At 48.7% G+C, this 18794-nt stretch overlaps 1 protein-coding gene across 1 annotated transcript in view; it reads right to left on the reverse strand.

The window, feature by feature from the left end:
* Nucleotides 1-18794, reverse strand: part of csad (cysteine sulfinic acid decarboxylase) — a 152746-nt gene that overhangs the window by 77952 nt on the left and 56000 nt on the right. Inside the window, exons 6-8 of the mRNA XM_072494103.1 lie at nucleotides 14965-15080; nucleotides 5905-5984; nucleotides 1367-1421 (exon numbers count right to left, since the gene is read on the reverse strand). Of these exons, the coding sequence (XP_072350204.1) occupies nucleotides 1367-1421; nucleotides 5905-5984; nucleotides 14965-15080 (251 nt within the window). The remainder of the gene's footprint in view (nucleotides 1-1366; nucleotides 1422-5904; nucleotides 5985-14964; nucleotides 15081-18794) is intronic.

The following is an 18794-nucleotide window of genomic DNA, read 5'->3' on the forward strand; positions in this document are numbered from 1 at the left end:
CTGGGCATCAGGAAACATGGGTTGTAAACAAGAGAACAGAAAGACCTCGTTAGGATAGTGGATCAGACCCCAACGTTTGTTAGGATACCAGACGAGAAACCCAAACAATTTCTATTTGTTAAACTGCGAGGGAAAGATATTTCACTCCAGGAGTGATGACTCTGACCAATGCGTACCTTTTATGTTAAAACATAAGCTTCAATTTAAACACAGAATTAACCACATTAACATCAAAGAAATACCTTTACAATCATCAGTTAAACTGTTCTTAAACATAAGGAAAATCTTAAACTTACGCCTTACACCTTCACTATAAATATTCCAACCAAGCAGCCCCAATACAGTTCAAATGCTACTTATAAATAAAGTTAACGGAACAGGTTTACTTGCTTATCTGTGTGGAGACATTTTGGAGAGATAGCCTTTCAAGAGCAACCCAAAAACGCTTTGGTCTTATCAGAAGCTTCTGCTCAACTGGACTGCATTTGGCAAACCTGCTGCTCAACTTACAATACTATAACAGACTGTACATAGAACATAGAACGATACAGCGCAGTACAGGCCCTTCGGCCCACGATGTTGCACCGAAACAAAAGCCATCTAACCTACACTATGCCATTATCATCCATATGCTTATCCAATAAACTTTTAAATGCCCTCAATGTTGGCGAGTTCACTACTGTTGCAGGTAGGGCATTCCACGGCCTCACCACTCTTTGCGTAAAGAACCTACCTCTGACCTCTGTCCTATATTTATTACCCCTCAGTTTAAAGCTATGTCCCCTCGTGCCAAAAACTACAGACAGACCTGGCTCCTCCCATTAATTATAATCGTCTGTGTCCCACTATGAAGTTCCATCACCTGCTTAGTTCGGGCTACATACAATCCCTCAAATTATCAGGGAACCTCCAGCAAGCATAAAAAGTTATCTGTAAACAGATAAATGGTTAAAATCAATCATGACCTTACCTTTTACGACCTCTTAATTGCAGCTTTAGCAGCCAGGATACCTTAACCTATCTTCACTGCAAACAACTATATACCATAACCCAGGTTTTTAAACACCTTATTTCAAAAGATATAAAATACAATATATATACCAATTGCTTACATTCATCACAAGTGGGAGAAGATTCAGCATGACCTGTATATCTTTTCTGGGGTCTTTCTTTTGCATACCATAGCTCCCCAATCTGTGCTGATCTCGATCAAAGCAGACATGGATTTGCTTCAATGCTCCCAAAGAGTCACACAGTGGGGTGAGATAATAGCAATGTAATGATGTCTGCAACCCAGATACCAGGAGAGGGGGACATCAGAAAACAAATAGACGAGCACTGTCCACTTAATGCAATTGGAACCTACCTTGGACTTTGCTGCAGAAATTTCCTTTGCCAGTTCTTTTGGAATCATCCTCCCCCTGTTCAATGTTAAAACAAACATTATTTAAGCATGTTACAGGCCTCCCTGGGGAAACACACACCTGGATAAAGCAGCAATGGAGAATATTCAACGGAGAGTGTCCAGTTACAAGCTAGACATATTCCTTTGATGAGAAATGGTGGATCATCCAAAGCTAATGGAAACAACATTTGGAATAGAGGCAGAAAAAGGAGGCTGATCACAAATATCATGAGCAAAATTCACTGGATCATCAGGAAGATTCTGAATAATACAGGATAGAAGTGGAAAAGAGGGAACATGCGAGGGAAAAAGAGGTTCTGAGAAGAAAAATGGGCACACATATTAAATTGAACCTAAACACCAAGTGTAAGCAGTTAGCTAGGGAAAAGGTTGGGCCTTGTAAAGGGTCAAGGCGGCACAGCCGTTAGCACTGCTGCCTCACAGCACCAGGGACCCGGGTTCAATTGGCGACTATGTGGAGTTTGCACGTTCTCCCCGTGTGTGCGTGGGTTTCCTCCGGGTGCTCCGGTTTCCTCCCACAGTCCAAAGATGTGCAGGTTAAATAGATTGGCCATGATAAGTTGAACATTAGTGTCCAGGGACGTGCAGGTTGTCTGGGGTTACGGGGATGGTGCAGGGAGTGAGGTTGCGTATAGTGCTCTTTCAGAGGGTCAGTGCAGACTCGATGGACTGAATGGCCTCCTTCTGCACTGTAGGGAGTCTATGAGCGATGTAGAGACAGGACATTGCTAAAGTACACTATGAGTACTTCACCCCTGTTTTCAGAAATGAAGCCAATGATGTGAAGGTTACATTAAAATGGAGTGACGTCACAGAGAGGATGATAATACTAAAAGGATGCACTCACACTGAAAGGTGGTAAAACTCCAGATGGAATGCTTCCTCAGTTACTGAAAGAGGGAATAGTAGAGATTGCAGCGGTATTGGCCTTGATCTTTTAGCCCCGATTGTATACAGGATTTGTGCTGAAGGATTGGTGATGATTATTCTAGAAAGGGGAGAGGGATAAACCAGGAACGTACAGCCCAGTCTGCCTATTATTAGTGGAGGGTTATTGGAAACTATACACAGGAACAAAAATAAACTTTCATTTGGAAGGTATGGGTAACTCGAGGAGAACCAGAATTCCTTAAAAGCAAATTGTGCCTGACTAACTTGATTGAATTTTGCTGATGAGGTAACAGAGAAGATTAACCAGGGTGGTGCGGTGGATGTTGTATATCTGGACTTTCAGAAGGCATCTGGTGAACTCCCACACAGAGGGCTTGTTAAAAAAGATTGGAGCCGATGACATTAAGGGGAAATGGCAGCTTTGTCTCAGGAAGCTTTTTTAACCAAGTTACGCGTTATTTGTGTTTCTGAATTTTATGACAGCATTCTGGGACTTCATAATTTGGTTCAGTGACTGGAAGCAAAAAGGTGGCCGTGACTGAATGTTCCTCAAGGAACTCGACAATTTTTACGAATGGCTTTGGAATCCTAATCCAAAGACTCAAGCAGAAAATCTAGGCTGACATTCCAGAGCAGGACTGTCAGACGTTCCGTCTTTCACATGAGCCATTAAACAAAAAAAGGTAGATGTAAAAGAATCAATGGTGCTTTTTAAAGAGATCAAGGGCAAAATTAAAAAAAACTCACATTTATGTAGCACTTGTCATGGCTATCCCAATTACACTAATGAAGTACTTTTGACATGTTGTCTCGACTGTAAAAAAGGAAAGGCAGCCAATTTGTGTCCAGCAAGAGCCCAGACCCGATGATAGATTTTGCAATGTTGATTTACTGGCGAGGGCACTGGGGATAACCTCTTTGCTCAAAATAGTGCTGTGGGATCTTTTATATGTACACCCAAGAGGACAGACAGGGCCTCGGTTGAACGTCTCATTGAAAGGTGGCACCTCTGACATTGCTGCACTGGTTTAGTGCTGCACTGGAGTGTCAGCCTTAATCTTTCTGCCCCAGGCCTGGAGTGAAACTTGAACTCGGGGCGCGGGGGCGGGGTGTGACTGAGGGCCCTTCAGTGCCCTGGCATGGATTGTTCAGTAATGAAATCACAAAATATCCGCATACTTGCCCCAGAGTAGGAGATGTCCCAACAGATTCTATCACCTGGAATTGGAAATAGGCAGTGGTAGCAATAATTTGAGACAACATCAAATGTGTATTGCAGTCCAGCAGCTTCTCCCACTCCCGAGGGGTACAAGTGAGTGTCAGGAAAGCAGAGGTAGTTTTGGGTGGGCTATATTTGTATTGATAATATTGGAAATAAATTATAGATTTAAGTGGGTTTGATGCAAGAGGATTAAAACTCCAGTTAGGTTCATGCTAGACAAAGGTGTTTGGACGGATGGCATGGTGGGGCAGTGGTGGAGTTTGCACATTCTTCTTGTCTGCGTAGGTCTCACCCCACAACCCAAAGATGTGCAGGGTAGGTGGATTGGCCACGCTAAATTGCCTCTTAATCGGAAAATAATAATTGGGTAATCTAAATGTATTTGAAAAAAGTAAGGCTTTCTGAGTGTCGTTTTAGCTGAATTCATAGCAATTGGGGGTAGGAAGCGAGAGAGCGACCAGCTCTCAGCTTTGCTAGAAGAAAATCCATACTGCGGAGCAATAGTTAAGAAAACATGCCAGAAATCGAAAGAACTGCTTGTTAGGAAACTAGAGAAATGAAGAGACATTTCCAATAGTCTGAAGTTAAAGAAACAAAGAGAAACTGGAACTAGAGCAGAGTATTGTTCAGTAAAGCCACAGATAAGGCTGAAAAGGTTGGCCCATGAGAGGCCAGAAAGATATCTGAAGTAGTTCTAAGGTTTGTGGAATTTTACTACAGTTTATGAGGCATTATTTGAAATAATTGTGGAAATCGGTGGTTGGATCTCAGAGTTTGTGTAAAGGCCTTTAAGACAAAGGAAGCCTGAAAGGAGAGGCGGAAAACATGGAGCTCTATTCCTCATCAAATCAGTGGAGCAAAAGCTCGGTTTGAAAGAATAGTTGGAAAACCTGGAGCTGGATTCGGAATGAAAACACCTGATGGAAAGCATCGTTTTGAAGACAACTTTTTGGGAGTGGAAACAATCATGTGACAATCATCTGGGGGATTTTGAGAAGAAATCCATGGAGGATTGGGTGAGCAGCATCAGCCATTTGTTTCAGACTGGGCTGTTATCTTCGAACACTTGATAGATTTGTGAAGCGAAGGGAGTATTATATTATAATTAAATTTTTCATGTTCAATAAAATGTTTTTTTTCTCGTTGTTAAAGACTAATTAGTAATCCTGCGACTTTGTTCCTCCGCGTTTTCTAAAAAGAAAAAGTACAGGTTACAATCTTTTGAGCTAGCATTCCATTCTGTAATCCTCCCATCCACTAACACCGCCAACTGGGACCGGAACAGTGAGCAACCTTGAAGCTTGGGGCACATCCCCAGAGAAAGCAGTTGGAACATTGTGCAGAAGAACAGCAAGAATGGGATGGAAGAAATGCATACATATTTCGTATTGATGGGATGTGGGAGTCGTTGGCTGGGCCAGCATTTATTGCCCATCCCTAATTGTTCTTGAACGGAGTGGCCATTTCAGAGAGCAAGAACTTATGGATCTGGAGTCACATGTAGACCAGACCGGGTAAGGACAGGGTAGCACAGTGGTTAGCACCATTGCTTCACAGCACCAGGGACCCAGGTTCGATTCCCCGCTGGGTCACTCTCTGTGCGGAGTCTGCACGTTCTCCCCGTGTCTGCGTGGGTTTCCTCCGGGTGCTCCGGTTTCCTCCCACAAGTCCCGAAAGACGTGCTGTTGGGTGAATTGGACATTCTGAATTCTCCCTCTGTGACCCGAACAGGCGCCGGAATGTGGCGACGAGGGGCTTTCACAGTAACGTCATTGTAGTGTTAATGTAAGCTGACTTGTGACACAAAGAGTATTAGATTTCCTTCCCTAAAGCATTCATGAATGTCCTTTTAAAAAAGTATCTGTTGCACTACAGATGGACGGCACAGTGTTTTGCACTGCTGCCTCACAGCTCCATGGACCCAGGTTCAATTCTGGTCTTGGGTGACTGTCTGTGCGGAGTTTGCACGTTCTCCCCGTGTCTGCATTTCGGTTTCCTCTGGGTGCTCCGGTTTCCTCCCACAGTACAAAGATGTACAGGTTAGGTGGGCCTGCGGGGATAGAGTGGGGGAGTGGATCTGGGTGGGGTGCTCTTTCGGAGGGTCAGTGCAGACTCGATGGGCCAAATGGCCTCCTTCTGTGCTGTAGGGATTCTGTGATCTTCTATGATCAGAAAGTAGATGGGTTTTTTTGCGACAATTGTTTCATGGTCATGAGTTGACTTTTTCTAAATGCAGATTTGTACTGAATTGGAATTGTTGAGTATAAAGGGAGAGGTTTGAAACCTTGGAACACTTGCAGTTCCCCCTGTTGAGGGACACAGTTGGACTCTAACACCACACCAGTCTAGCACACTTGGAACTCACCTTTCATCTGTTTTGACCACATACACATTGTCTGTGCCCAAACCCTGTAACGCAGCTCCCTTCATCATGGAATAATGGCACTGTGGGCAAGCAAAGAATGCCAGTTACTTATTTTATGCAGCATTCAGCACAATGGTATATAAAGTTTCTATTGGCATATTTACAGTATAAAGGTTGTCAGAGGGCTATGGCCGATTAGGGACTAAAATGGAGATCTACTGGTGGAGGAAGAAGGTGTGACTGAGGCATTAAAGTCCATGGAATCCCTAGTGTGCAAGAGGAGGCCATTTGGCCCGATCACTGCTGTGCGAAAAATACCACCTTGGCAGTGCCAACTTGGTACCCTGGCAGTACTCCTGCCAGGTGGCAGTGCCACCTGGGTACCCTGGCAGTACTCCTGCCAGGTGGCAGTGCCACCTGGGTACCTTGGCAATGCCAGGCTGGCACTCAGGTGGCACTGCCAGGATTCCAGGCTGGCAGTGTAAGGATGCCCAGGTGGATTCAGCAGTGCCATCATACCACTCTGCCCAAATAGTCTTATAACACCAGGTTAAAGTCCAACAGGTTTGTTTCGATGTCACTAGCTTTCGGAGCGCTGCTCCTTCCTCAGGTGAATGAAGAGGGTTCCAGAAACATACATATTGTCATGCAAGAGTGCCTTTAAGAAATGGATGTGTAAGCAATGTACCTTTAAGAAAACAGTGATGTCAGAGAGTGGGTGGGGCTGGGCTTTAGGTCAGCCATTAGGCAGGTTTTTAGTTTCAGTTTAAAAGCAGTGTCTGTCTGTTTCCAGAGAGCTGCAGGTTTTGCACTTTGGTTTTGTTGAGAGCAGCTAAAAAGTGCCTGGCTGGTTTTGCTGAGAGCAGTTTAAAAGTGGAAAGCCAGTTCGCGACAGTCTCTGCCATTCTACAGAAAATATATATATCCTTTAACCTGATGTGATACTGTTTAAAGGTGTTAAGTCTTTTGGATGTTTGAAGGAACATTTTAAGGAATTATTTACTGTTGCAACATTTTCTGAGTTATCTTTGAAGTAAGGGGTGTTAAGAGATCCAATGTTTATTTAAGATGTTAAGTTGAGTTCATGGAATAAACAGTGTTTTGTGTTTAAAAACCCACGTGTCCATAATTGTAATACCACACCTAGGGGAAAAGCCGTGTGCTCGGAAAAGCAACAAATCCATTAAAGGGAGAGGTTGGTTGAACTCCATGATACATTTTGGGGTTCTGAAAAGCCTCGCCCATAACAATATAGACAAAGTCAAAGATGCAATACGATACTTTGAATGCATCTTTGAATTTGTCTATATATATGTTTCTGGAACCACCTCTTCATTCACCTGAGGAAGGAGCAGCGCTCCGAAAGCTAGTGACATCGAAACAAACCTGTTGGACTTTAACCTGGTGTTGTAAGACTTCTTACTGTGCTCACCCTTGTCCAACGCCGGCATCTCCACATCACCCTGCCCAAAGGGCATGCACCTGGGGGCCTCAGATCCCTTGGAGATCCCCCACGAGGGCCATTCCATCTGGCCCCCATTTGAGGAGACCAGTACTGGATGGCGCTCGCCCGAGGTTGAAGAGGACAGATCCCAATGCCTCGGGTACCTTGGGAATCTGCACATTAAAGTGAGACTAGCTGTCTCCCTCCAATACGCAGATTTGCCAAAACGTGATCCTGCCCACGTCTTGCGAGATCATGTTGGATCTCGAGGTGTTGCGAGCCGGGTAGATCCCGTGAGCGGGGTCTCCCAGCTTCTATCAACTATGTTGCGCAGCGGCACGCTACTTTTGGGGCGCAGCGTGGCTGTTCGATCGCGGCCATCATTTCAAGTGGGAGGCGAGGGCTTGGAGCAGTGGGGCTGCAGGTGCTACCATCAGCATCCTTCTTCATAATTATCACCACCATTTACATTCCCTTTGTCATCTGTCCACGACACCTTTGTCAATCTCCACCTAGAGCTGCCCCCCCCCCCAACAACAGTATCAATCTGACCCCATTTCCAGCTTTGACAGAGTCATCCAGACTCGAAAGGTTCGCTCCCTTCTCTCTCCACAGATGCTGTCAGAGCTGCTGAGATTATCCAGTATTTTCTGTTTTTATTGTAGTAAAATAAGAGACCATAAGACATAGGAGCAGAATTAGGCCACTCGGCCCATCGAGTCTGCTCCGCCATTCAATCATGGCTGATATTTTCTCATCCCCATTCTCCTGCCTTCTCCCCATAACCCCTGATCCCCTTATCAATCAAGAACCTATCTATCTCTGTCTTAAAGACACTCAGTGACTTGGCCTCCACAGCCTTCTGCGGAAAAGAGTTCCACAGATTCACCACCCTCTGGCTGAAGAAATTCCTCCTCATCTCTGTTTTAAAGGATCGTCCCTTTAGTCTGAGATTGTGCCCTCTGCTTCTAGTTTTTCCTACAAGTGCAAACATCTTCTCCACGTCCACTCTATCCAGGCCTCGCAGTATCCTGTAAGTTTCAATAAGATCCCCTCCTCATCCTTCTAAACTCCAACGAGTACAGACCCAGAGTCCTCAACCGTTCCTCATACGACAAGCTCTTCATTCCAGGGATCATTCTTGTGAACCTCCTCTGGACCCTTTCCAAGGCCAGCACATCCTTCCTTAGATACGAGGCCCAAAACTGCTCACAATACTCCAAATGGGGTCTGACCAGAGCCTTGTACAGCCTCATCAGTACATCCTTGTTCTGGAATACATGAACGTTAACACTGCAGTTGCCTTCCTATGCCATTGTTTCCAATGCCTGGGTTGATAACAGGTTTAAAGATGATTGGCATTACGCAATGAGTGGTTAAGATTTGGAATGCACTGCCTTATATGGAAGTGGATACAGATTCAATAGGAGCTTTCAAAAGGGCATCAGATAACGACAGAGAAAACTGCAGAGATATGGGGAGAAGAGACAGGGATGAACTGGATTGTTCTTCACCAAACCGGCAAAGACTCTGTGATGATGGACTGGGGACCGGCACTGGTTCAGTCCTAGTCTCTCACTGCGCTTCCAGGATGCATCCATCTATTTTCACCACTGTCAGCTGGTATCGGACCGGAGATTGAAAGTGGCCACACACTGTTGCAAAGAGAAAGGGGGTCTTGTTTGAGAGAGAAAATGAGAGAAAGGTTCGAAGGAGCACGGATGAGGTTATCGAGAAAATAACAGGAGGCTGAACATTCAAAGTGAAAGAGGGACCATTCCTCAGCGTCCCCGTGCTCACTGACTGACATAGCTCGGCAACATTTCAAGTTTAGAAATTCCCATCCTCGTGTTCAAATCCTCGATAGCCGAAGCTCTCCCCGAGGGCAAGTACGTCCACCAGCCCACGAAAATCTAAGGTTGTGCCCCAGGAACAACTGCCAACCTTAAATGACGAGCTTCTCGGATGGAGTCAAACACTGCAAAGATGGACTTCCGGGTGCGGCGATGCACTGCTAAGCCGCACGTTTCGGCAGCTCCCGTTCCAATGAACTTTTGGGCTCTTATCGGGAGCCCCAACGGAATTTCTTTTCGACCTAACCCAGTGTGGAGTGACGAAGGAAGGAGTCCCCCCGGGTGTGTATGGAAAGGAGCGGCGGTAGTGGCCAGATTGCGAAGGATCCTTTGGACCAGCGGCAGAGAAGAGAAGGGAGAAGCAAGATGGCGGCCGATGGAGCCCAGATGGTATGGGGCCCGGACCAGCAGGAGTTTCTCCGACGATGTGTGGAGGAGCTCAAGAAAGAGGTGCTGGCGCCGATGTTACTGGCAATCGAGGGACTGAAGGAAACACAAAAGATCCAGGCGATGGAGCTCCGTAGAGTGAAGGCAAAGGCAGCCGAGAATGAAGATGAGATACAGGGTCTGGTGGTAAAAACGGAGACACACGAGGCACTACACAAGAGGTGCATAGAAAGGCTGGAAGCCCTGGAGAACAGCTCGAGGAGGAAAAACCTACGGATTCTAGGTCTCCCCGAAGGAGCAGAGGGAGCTGATGTTGGGGCTTATGTGAGCACGATGCTCCACACACTAAAGGGAGCTGAGGCCCCAACGGGCCCCCTGGAAGTGGAGGGAGCGTACCGGGTCCTCGTGAGAAGACCAAAGGCAGGTGACACACCAAGAGCAATAGTGGTGAAGTTCCATCGCTACAGGGACAGAGAGATGGTCCTGAGCTGGGCCAAGAAGGCACGGAGTAGCAAATGGGAGAATGCGGTGATACGTGTGTATCAGGACTGGAGTGCGGAGGTGGCGAGAAGGAGGGCAAGCTTTAACTGGGCCAAGGCGGTGCTCCATAGGAAGAAAATAAAATTTGGGATGCTGCAGCCGGCGCAGTGACTGCGGGTCACGCATCAGGGCAAGCACCACTACTTCGAGACGGCGGATGAGGCATGGACATTCATCCAAGAAGAGAAACTGGACTAGATTTGAGAGTTTGATGTTTGGAGAGAAGCAGCGAGGTGGTGGTACAGAAATGTAAAGTGGGGAAAGGGGAGGGCTATTGTACAGCAATGTTGGACGGGGAATTTTTCTCCCCCCGATGGGGGGGAGACACGAAGAAATGTGGGCGCCGGTGGGAAAAGGGACAGGGAAGGAGAATGAGGGAACTGCGCCATAAGGGGCGGGGCCGAGAGGAAAGCGCGGGTATTTTCCCGCGCTATGGAAATTATAGCGGGAAAACGGGCGCAGGAAGGAAGGGAGCCCCACACGCAGGGAGGTCAAAGAATGAACGGGGGAAGCCGGGGTCAGCCAGAGTTAGCTGACTTCCGGAAGCAATATGGGGGGAGCAACCAAGCTAGAGGGGGATCTAGCGGGGCGGGGGGGGGGGGGGGGGGGGGGGGGTGGATCAACTGGGTTGCTGCTGCTCAGTGCAAGGGGGAGCTGGTAAGAGATGAGGTGATCGGGGCGGGAGGGCGCTGCCTGGGGGACAGACGGGTGTGCGGGACCTGGATGAGCAGATGGCCTAAAAAAGGGGATGGCTAGTCGACGAGGGGGGGGGGGGCGGTGAATGGCCCCCCAATCCGGCTGATCACGTGGAATGTGAGAGGTTTAAATGGGCCGATTAAGAGGGCACGGGTGTTTTCGCACTTAAAGAGACTGAAGGCGGACGTAGTCATGCTCCAGGAGACACACCTGAAGGTGGCGGATCAGGTTAGATTAAGGAAAGGATGGGTGGGACAGGTATTCCACTCAGGGCTGGACGTGAAAAACAGAGGGGTGGCAATATTGGTGGGGAAACGTGTATCGTTCGAGGCTAAGAATATAGTGGTGGACAGTGGGGGCAGATATGTGATGGCGAGTGGCAGACTGCAGGGAGAGGCGGTTGTGCTGGTGAATGTATGTGCCCCGGACTGGGATGACGCGGGATTCATGAAGCGAATGCTGGGACGTATCCCGGACCTGGAGGTGGGAAGCTTGGTAATGGGGGGGGGGATTTTAACACAGTGCTGGATCCAGGGCTAGACCGGTCCAGATCCAGAACCGGGAGAAGGCCGGCAGCGGCCAAGGTGCTTAAGGGATTTATGGAACAAATGGGGGGAGTGGATCCGTGGAGATTCGCCAGGCCGATGGGTAAAGAGTTCTCTTTTTTCTCCCACGTCCACAAGGTATACTCCCGGATAGACTTTTTCGTTTTGGGAAGGGCGCTGATCCCGAAAGTGGCAGGAACGGAGTACTCGGCCATAGCCGTTTCAGACCACGCCCCGCATTGGGTGCATCTGGAACTAGGAGAGGAAAGGGAGCAGCGCCCACTCTGGCGACTGGATATGGGACTACTGGCGGACGAGGGGGTCTGCGGAAGGGTGAGGGGGTGTATTGAGCGATACCTGGAGGTCAACGACGATGGGGAGGTTCAGGTGGGGGTAGTATGGGAAGCGCTGAAGGCGGTGGTTAGAGGAGAGCTGATCTCCATCAGAGCCCACAAGGGGAAACAAGAGGGCAAAGAAAGAGAGGGATTAGTGGGGGAGATTTTGAGGGTGGATAAAAAATATGCGGAGGCCCCAGACGAAGGGCTATACAGAGAAAGACGAAGACTACAGACGGAGTTTGACCTGCTGACCACGGGAAAGGCGGAGGCACAGTGGAGGAAGGCACAGGGGATACAATACGAGTATGGGGGAAAGGCGAGCCGGCTGCTAGCCTAACAACTTCGGAAGAGGGTGGCGGCGAGGGAGATCGGGGGAGTTAGGGACGAAACGGGAAATATGGAGCAGAGAGCAGGGAAAGTGAACGAGGTGTTCAAGACCTTTTATGAGAGGCTATACAAGTCCCAACCCTCGGGGGGGAAAGAAGGAATGCTACACTTTCTGGACCAGCTAAGGTTCCCGAAGGTGAAGGGGCAGGAGGTGGCAGGTCTGGGGGCGTTAATCGAGGTGGATGAGGTGATTAAAGGACTGGGGAACATGCAGGCAGGGAAGGCCCCGGGACCAGACGGGTTTCCGGTGGAATTCTACAGGAAGTATATGGATCTTTTGGCCCCGCTCTTGGCGAGAACCTTTAATGAGGCTAAGGAAAGGGGGATGCTACCCCCGACAATGTCGGAGGCGACGATATCGCTAATCCTGAAACGAGATAAAGACCCGCTGCAATGCGGGTCATACAGGCCGATCTCACTCCTAAATGTAGACGCCAAACTACTGGCCAAAGTGGTGGCGACAAGGATAGAGGATTGTGTCCCAGGGGTGGTACATGACGATCAGACAGGGTTTGTAAAGGGGAGACAACTGAATGTTAATGTACGAAGGCTGCTGTGGGTGATGATGACACCCCCACCGGAGGGGGAGGCAGAGATAGTGGCGGCGATGGATGCAGAGAAGGCATTCGATAGGGTGGAGTGGGACTATCTGTGGGAGGTGCTGAAGCGGTTTGGGTTCGGTGAGGGGTTTATTAGATGGGTCAGACTCTTATATGGGGCCCCGATGGCACGCGTCGTTACAAACAGGCAAAGATCGGGATACTTTCGACTACATAGGGGTACAAGACAAGGGTGTCCCCTGTCCCCTTTACTGTTCGCGTTGGCAATTGAACCACTGGCCATAGCGCTGAGGGATTCTAAGAAGTGGAGTGGGGTGCTTAGAGGGGGAGAGGAACACTGAGTGTCGCTTTACGCAGATGATCAACTGCTATACGTTGCGGACCCGGTAGAGGAGATGCCAGAGGTAATGCAGATACTTAGGGAGTTTGGAGAGTTCTCGGGATATAAACTAAATATGGGGAAGAGCGAGCTTTTTGTAATGCACCCCGGGGAACAGGGCAGGGGGATAGATGCTCTGCCGCTGAGGAGAGTGGTAAGGAACTTCCGATACCTGGGGATCCAGGTGGCCAGGAACTGGGGAACCCTGCATAGACTTAACCTGACGCGACTGGTGGAGCAGATGGAGGAGGACTTTAAGAGGTGGGATATGGTGCCGCTATCGCTGGCGGGCAGAGTGCAGGCAGTTAAAATGGTGGTCCTCCCGAGGTTTCTTTTCGTGTTTCAGTGCCTCCCCATTCTGATCACAAAGGCCTTTTTTAAAAAAATAGACAGGAGCATTATGAGCTTTGTGTGGGCAGGAAAGACCCCGAGAGTAAAGAGGGGGTTCCTGCAGCGCAGTAGGGACAGAGGGGGACTGGCGCTGCCGAGTCTGAGCGACTATTACTGGGCCGCCAATGTGTCGATGGTCTGTAAGTGGAAGAGGGAGCAGCGTGGAAGAAGCTGGAGATGGCGTCCTGTAAGGGAACGAGCCTAAAAGCGCTGGTGACGGCGCCGCTGCCGTTCTCCCCGAAAAGGTACACCACAAACCCAGTGGTGGTGGCGACCTTGAGGATCTGGGGACAGTGGAGGCGACACAGGGGAGTGACGGGTGCCTCGGTGTGGTCCCCGATAAGGAATAACCACAGGTTTGTCCCAGGGAGGATGGATGGGGGGTTCCAGTGTTGGCAGCGAGCAGGAATTAGGAAGCTGAGGGACCTGTTTATAGACGGGACGTTTGCAAGTCTGGGAGCGCTAGAAGAAAAATATAAGTTGCCACCAGAGAACGCCTTCCGATACATGCAAGTGAGGGCATTTGCGAGGCAACAGGTGAGGGAATTTCCGCAGCTCCCGACGCAAGGGATCCAAGATAGAGTGATTTCGGGGGCATGGGTTGGAGAGGGCAAAGTGTACGAAGTATACCGGGAGATGAGGGACGAGGGGGAGGCCACGATAGAGGAGCTGAAGGGAAAATGGGAAGAAGAGCTGGGGGAAGAGATTGAGGAGGGGCTGTGGGCGGATGCTGTAAGTAGGGTAAATTCCTCGTCCTCGTGTGCCAGGCTTAGCCTGATTCAATTTAAGGTTTTACATAGAGCACATATGACGGGAGCAAAACTGAGCAGGTTTTTCGGGGTGGAGGACAGGTGTGGGAGGTGCTCGGGAAGCTCGGCGAACCACACACACATGTTCTGGTCGTGTCCGGCACTGCACGAGTTCTGGGGGTGTGTGGCAAGGGTAATTTCAAAGGTGGTGGGGTCCAGGTCAAGCCAGGCTGGGGGTTAGCTATATTTGGGGTTGCAGAAGAACCGGGAGTGCAGGAGGCGAAAGAGGCCGACATTTTGGCCTTTGCGTCCCTAGTAGCCCGGCGAAGGATTCTACTTATGTGGAAGGAAGCGAAGCCCCCGGGCGTGAAGGCCTGGATAAACGACATGGCAGGGTTCATAAGATTGGAACGAATAAAATTTGCGTTGAGAGGATCGGCTCAGGGGTTCTCCAGGCGGTGGCAACCGTTCCTTGACTATCTCGCGGAACGATAATGAAAAGATAGAAATGACAGCAGCAGCAACCCAGGGAGGAGGGGGGAAGAGTACTATGTTGTGTTTTTGCTATTTATTTGTTTTTTCTTTTCTAGTTTTGTTGTAAGCTCACTATATTATTTAAATAATGTTTAATGTATAATCCCTTGTTGAGTTGTAAAAACGGGAAAAATGTTTGTTTGAAAAATTTAAATAAAATATATTTTTTTTAAAAACACTGCAAAGATCATCTCCAAGCGCAAAGTCAGTTCTTATTAATAGCAGCTGAGGCAACTAGACAATCCCCAACGAACTCACCTCTTCAGAGGTGAAGACTGCCAGTCTCGGCATGTCCCACAGGCCCCGCTTCTTGACTTCAGGGAAGATCTTGTACCTGGCCACATTCATAGCATACATATTGGATATCGAGCCTCCTGTGGACAGAAAAAGCATATTAAAAAAAACATGGCCGACTCATGCAGTCCCCTCATACTATCAGTTGCTCGAAAGCTAATATTTACAGATTGACTGAAGGCAACATAGATTATCACTCTCTCTGGGAGGCTGGGGCACAATGTTGTTGGTGATGGGCCTAGGGGTTCGGAATAAATATCTTCTCAATTTATGTTGACCCTGATACTATGCCTAAATATTTTACAGCAAGACCAGTTCCATATTCCCTGTTGGATACCGAGCTTGGGTGTCTAGAAAATCTAGGCATAATAAGGCCCATGCGATTTACAGAGCGGGCAGCGCCTGTTGGCCCCGTCTTCAAGCCGGCCAAATCGGTCTGCCTCTGTGGGGATTAGAAGTTTACGGTCAATTGGGTTTCCAAACTGGATAGGTACCCCGTACCGAGAATAGGAAACCTGTATGCCAAGCTAGCAGGTAGCCAGAAATTCACTAAGTTAGATATAAGCCACGCCTATCTTCAACTCAAATTAAACAAGCATTCCTGTAAATACGTTACAATCAACACGCACAAGGACCTGTATGAGTATACTCGCTTGCCCTTCGGGGGTCTCGTCAACATGCGCCATACTCCCACAGATTATGGAGCACTTACTCCAAGGGTTACCTAAAGTGGTGGTGCACTTGGATGACGTTCTGATCACGGGAACTTCAGAACGAGACCACCTGGCAAACCTAGTCTTGCAGCAAATTGTCTTGCAGCAATTGTCAAAAGCTGGGGTATATCTAAAAAGGGACAAATGCATTTTCCAAGCGAGCAAAGTGCATTTGGGCTATCGGATGCTATAAAAAAGGGCTTCATCCAGTAGAGGTCAAGGTGAGGGCCATCAGGGAAGCACCAACTCCAAGAAACACAACGGAATTGAAATCCTTCCTGGGATTAGTCAAATGGTAGCATAGTGGTTAGCACAGTTGCTTCACAGCGCCAGGGTCCCAGGTTCAATTCCCGGCTTGGGTCGCTGTCTGTGCGGAGTCTGCACGTTCTCCCCGTGTCTGCGTGGGTTTCCTCCGGGTGCTCCGGTTTCCTCCCACAGTCCAAAGATGTGCAGGTTAGGTGGATTGACCATGATAAATTGCCCTTAGTGAACAAAACAAAGGTTAATTGGGGTTACTGGGATAGGCTGGAGGTGGTGTGTGCTTGAGTGGGGCGCTCTTTCCAAGGGCCGGTGCAGACTTGATGGGCCGAATGGCCTCCTTCTGCACTGTAAATTCAATGATTCTATGATTATGGGATGTTTATCCTGAATTTGGCAAAAGTAGCAGACGTGGTCTTGGGAGGCTCCACAGGCCGAGGCCTTGGAGAAAGTAAAACGACAGCTGCGGTCGTCCAATTTATTGGCCCATTTCGACCCTAAAAAGGAACTCTTCCTGACATGAGATGCTTCCCCTTATGGGGTTGGGCGGTACTCTCACGCCGCTGGAAAGACGGGGCAGAAAGGCCCATTGCTTACACATCCAGGACTCTCTTGGATACCGAATGGAGATATTCTCAAATCGAGAAGGAGGGATAGACAGTTGTGTTTGGTGTAAAAAGTTTCATCAGTACGTCTATGGCAGGCATTTCACAATAGCGACCAACCACAAGCCTTTATTGAAACTTTTTTTGAGAATAAAGGCAATGTCCCCTATTGCTTCTGCCCGAATACAGCGTTGGGCCCTGTTACTTGCAGCTGATGAATATCTCTTCGAGCACCGCTCTGGAACACCAATAGTCAATGTTGATGCCTCGAGTTGCAGCCCCCTGCCCTCAAGCCCGACTCCCATGCCAGTGTTAGAAGAGGTCATGATGACCCTAATTTTTTTTTAAAAACCAGACGTTACCAATGTCCCCAAAGCATAAAGACCTGGACGCAGAAGGACCGACACTGTCACAATTCAAGTATATAATCCTGAACGGCAGAGTCCGAGGACAACCTTCAGACGACAGGAAATCTTACCTGACCCAGAAAGAGGAACTCGGTGTCGAGGACCGCATCATTCTTTGGGGGTCCCGAGTAGTTGTCCCCCACTCAGGGTGCCACCCAATTCTACAGGAGCTGTATAATGACCACCCTGGGGGTCTCCAAAATGAAATTTGTCGCCAGGAGCTGCGTCTGGTCGCCTGGTCTCGACTCAGACATCACAGACTTGGTGAAGCAGTGCAAAACTCCCTCCTTCAGCTTCGCCAACACCCATGGGAGTGGCCAGGCAGGCCATGGGTGCGCGAGCATGTGTGTACTTTGCCGGGCCTTTTACGGGTTCCATGTTTTTGATCCTGGTAGATGCACACTTCAAATGGTTGGAGATACACCGCACGGGCTCCACGACCTTCCACTCTATGATCAAGAAATTAAGACAGAGCTTTTGCACGCATGGAATACCAGAAGTCCAACAATGGCACTGCCTTCACTAGTGCCGAGTTACAAAGCTTCAGACAATCTAGTGGCATCAGGCACATCAGAACAGCACCTCATCACCCGTTGCTGAATGGGGTGGCAGAACAGGCGGTGCAGACCTTGAAAACCAGCATGAAAAATAAACCGACAGCATCCATAGAGACCAAATTGGCATGGTTACGGTTTGATTATAGGACCACTGCTCATGCAACAGGAATCGCCCAGAGGAACTGTTAATGGAACCGCGGCTTCGTAGGAGATTAAACCTCCTATTCTCAAACCGCACGGGGAGGATGGAGTCCCAACAAGAGAATCAGAAGATAAATTATGACTCTGCGAGATCTAAAAGCACATTGAAGACGGGTGATCTGATCTATGTGAGGAACTTTGGAGATGGCTCCAGCTGGGTTCCTGAAGTTACATTGGAGAAAACGGGACCAGCGTCCTACAAAGTGAAAATCCAGGATAAGGTCTTGAGGAAACATCTGGAGCACCTTAGAAGTAGGGATCCTGTCCCCATACAAACCTCAATACCAGCCATAAGGGTGGCCACAGCCAGTGCAGGGCTACCACCTGTCGTGAACCTGGTATCCATCTCCCCCGATAACGAGGATTCAGGTTCCAAGATGGAAGCAGAGGAAACACGTGCTCCGACACCGAGGAGGAATCCGCGCCAGTAACTCTCAGGCGCTCTCTCCGGAAGCAAAGGTCTCTAATGCAGTTCACACCTCCTGATCCAGTTCCACCCTCGACGGACCACAGGAGGATCTCAAAGAGGCGGAAAAGACATCCTCGCTGTGGGAGTTCTGAGGGAGAAACGGATTTGATGGGGGAGGGATTTTATGGTGGCCACGAAGGAATCATCAATGGATCTCCCCAATTCCCCTATTAAGTGGGTGGTTAGGGGCAGGAAATGTAAGGCGGAAGCTTCAAACTCGCTGTTCCAACCCAGCCCGGCATCTCCGTCGGTCCCTGGGCTTGGACGTGTGTATTGAAAGCCATGGCAGCGGCCTTCGTCGTTCTTGCAATAAAGGGCTTTGGTGTTGGAAGACTGGGCTTGGCGAAGTTATTACATTCAGCATCATTCAAAGTGGATAAACCACCAGGTCCAGATTGAACACATCTCAGGCAGCTAAGGGAGGAAACAGCATAGGTGCCGACCATGGTTTCCCAATAATGGACATGGTGCCTAGGCCTGCAACATGAGGGAGGGAGGAATAGTTGGAGCAATAACAGACCAGTCAACCTCACCTCAGTGGCAGATAAATTCTGAGAGCAGATATAAATCATCATTCAGAAAGA

The sequence above is a fragment of the Scyliorhinus torazame genome, chromosome X (assembly GCF_047496885.1).
Source record: "Scyliorhinus torazame isolate Kashiwa2021f chromosome X, sScyTor2.1, whole genome shotgun sequence".
Lineage (NCBI taxonomy): Eukaryota > Metazoa > Chordata > Chondrichthyes > Carcharhiniformes > Scyliorhinidae > Scyliorhinus > Scyliorhinus torazame.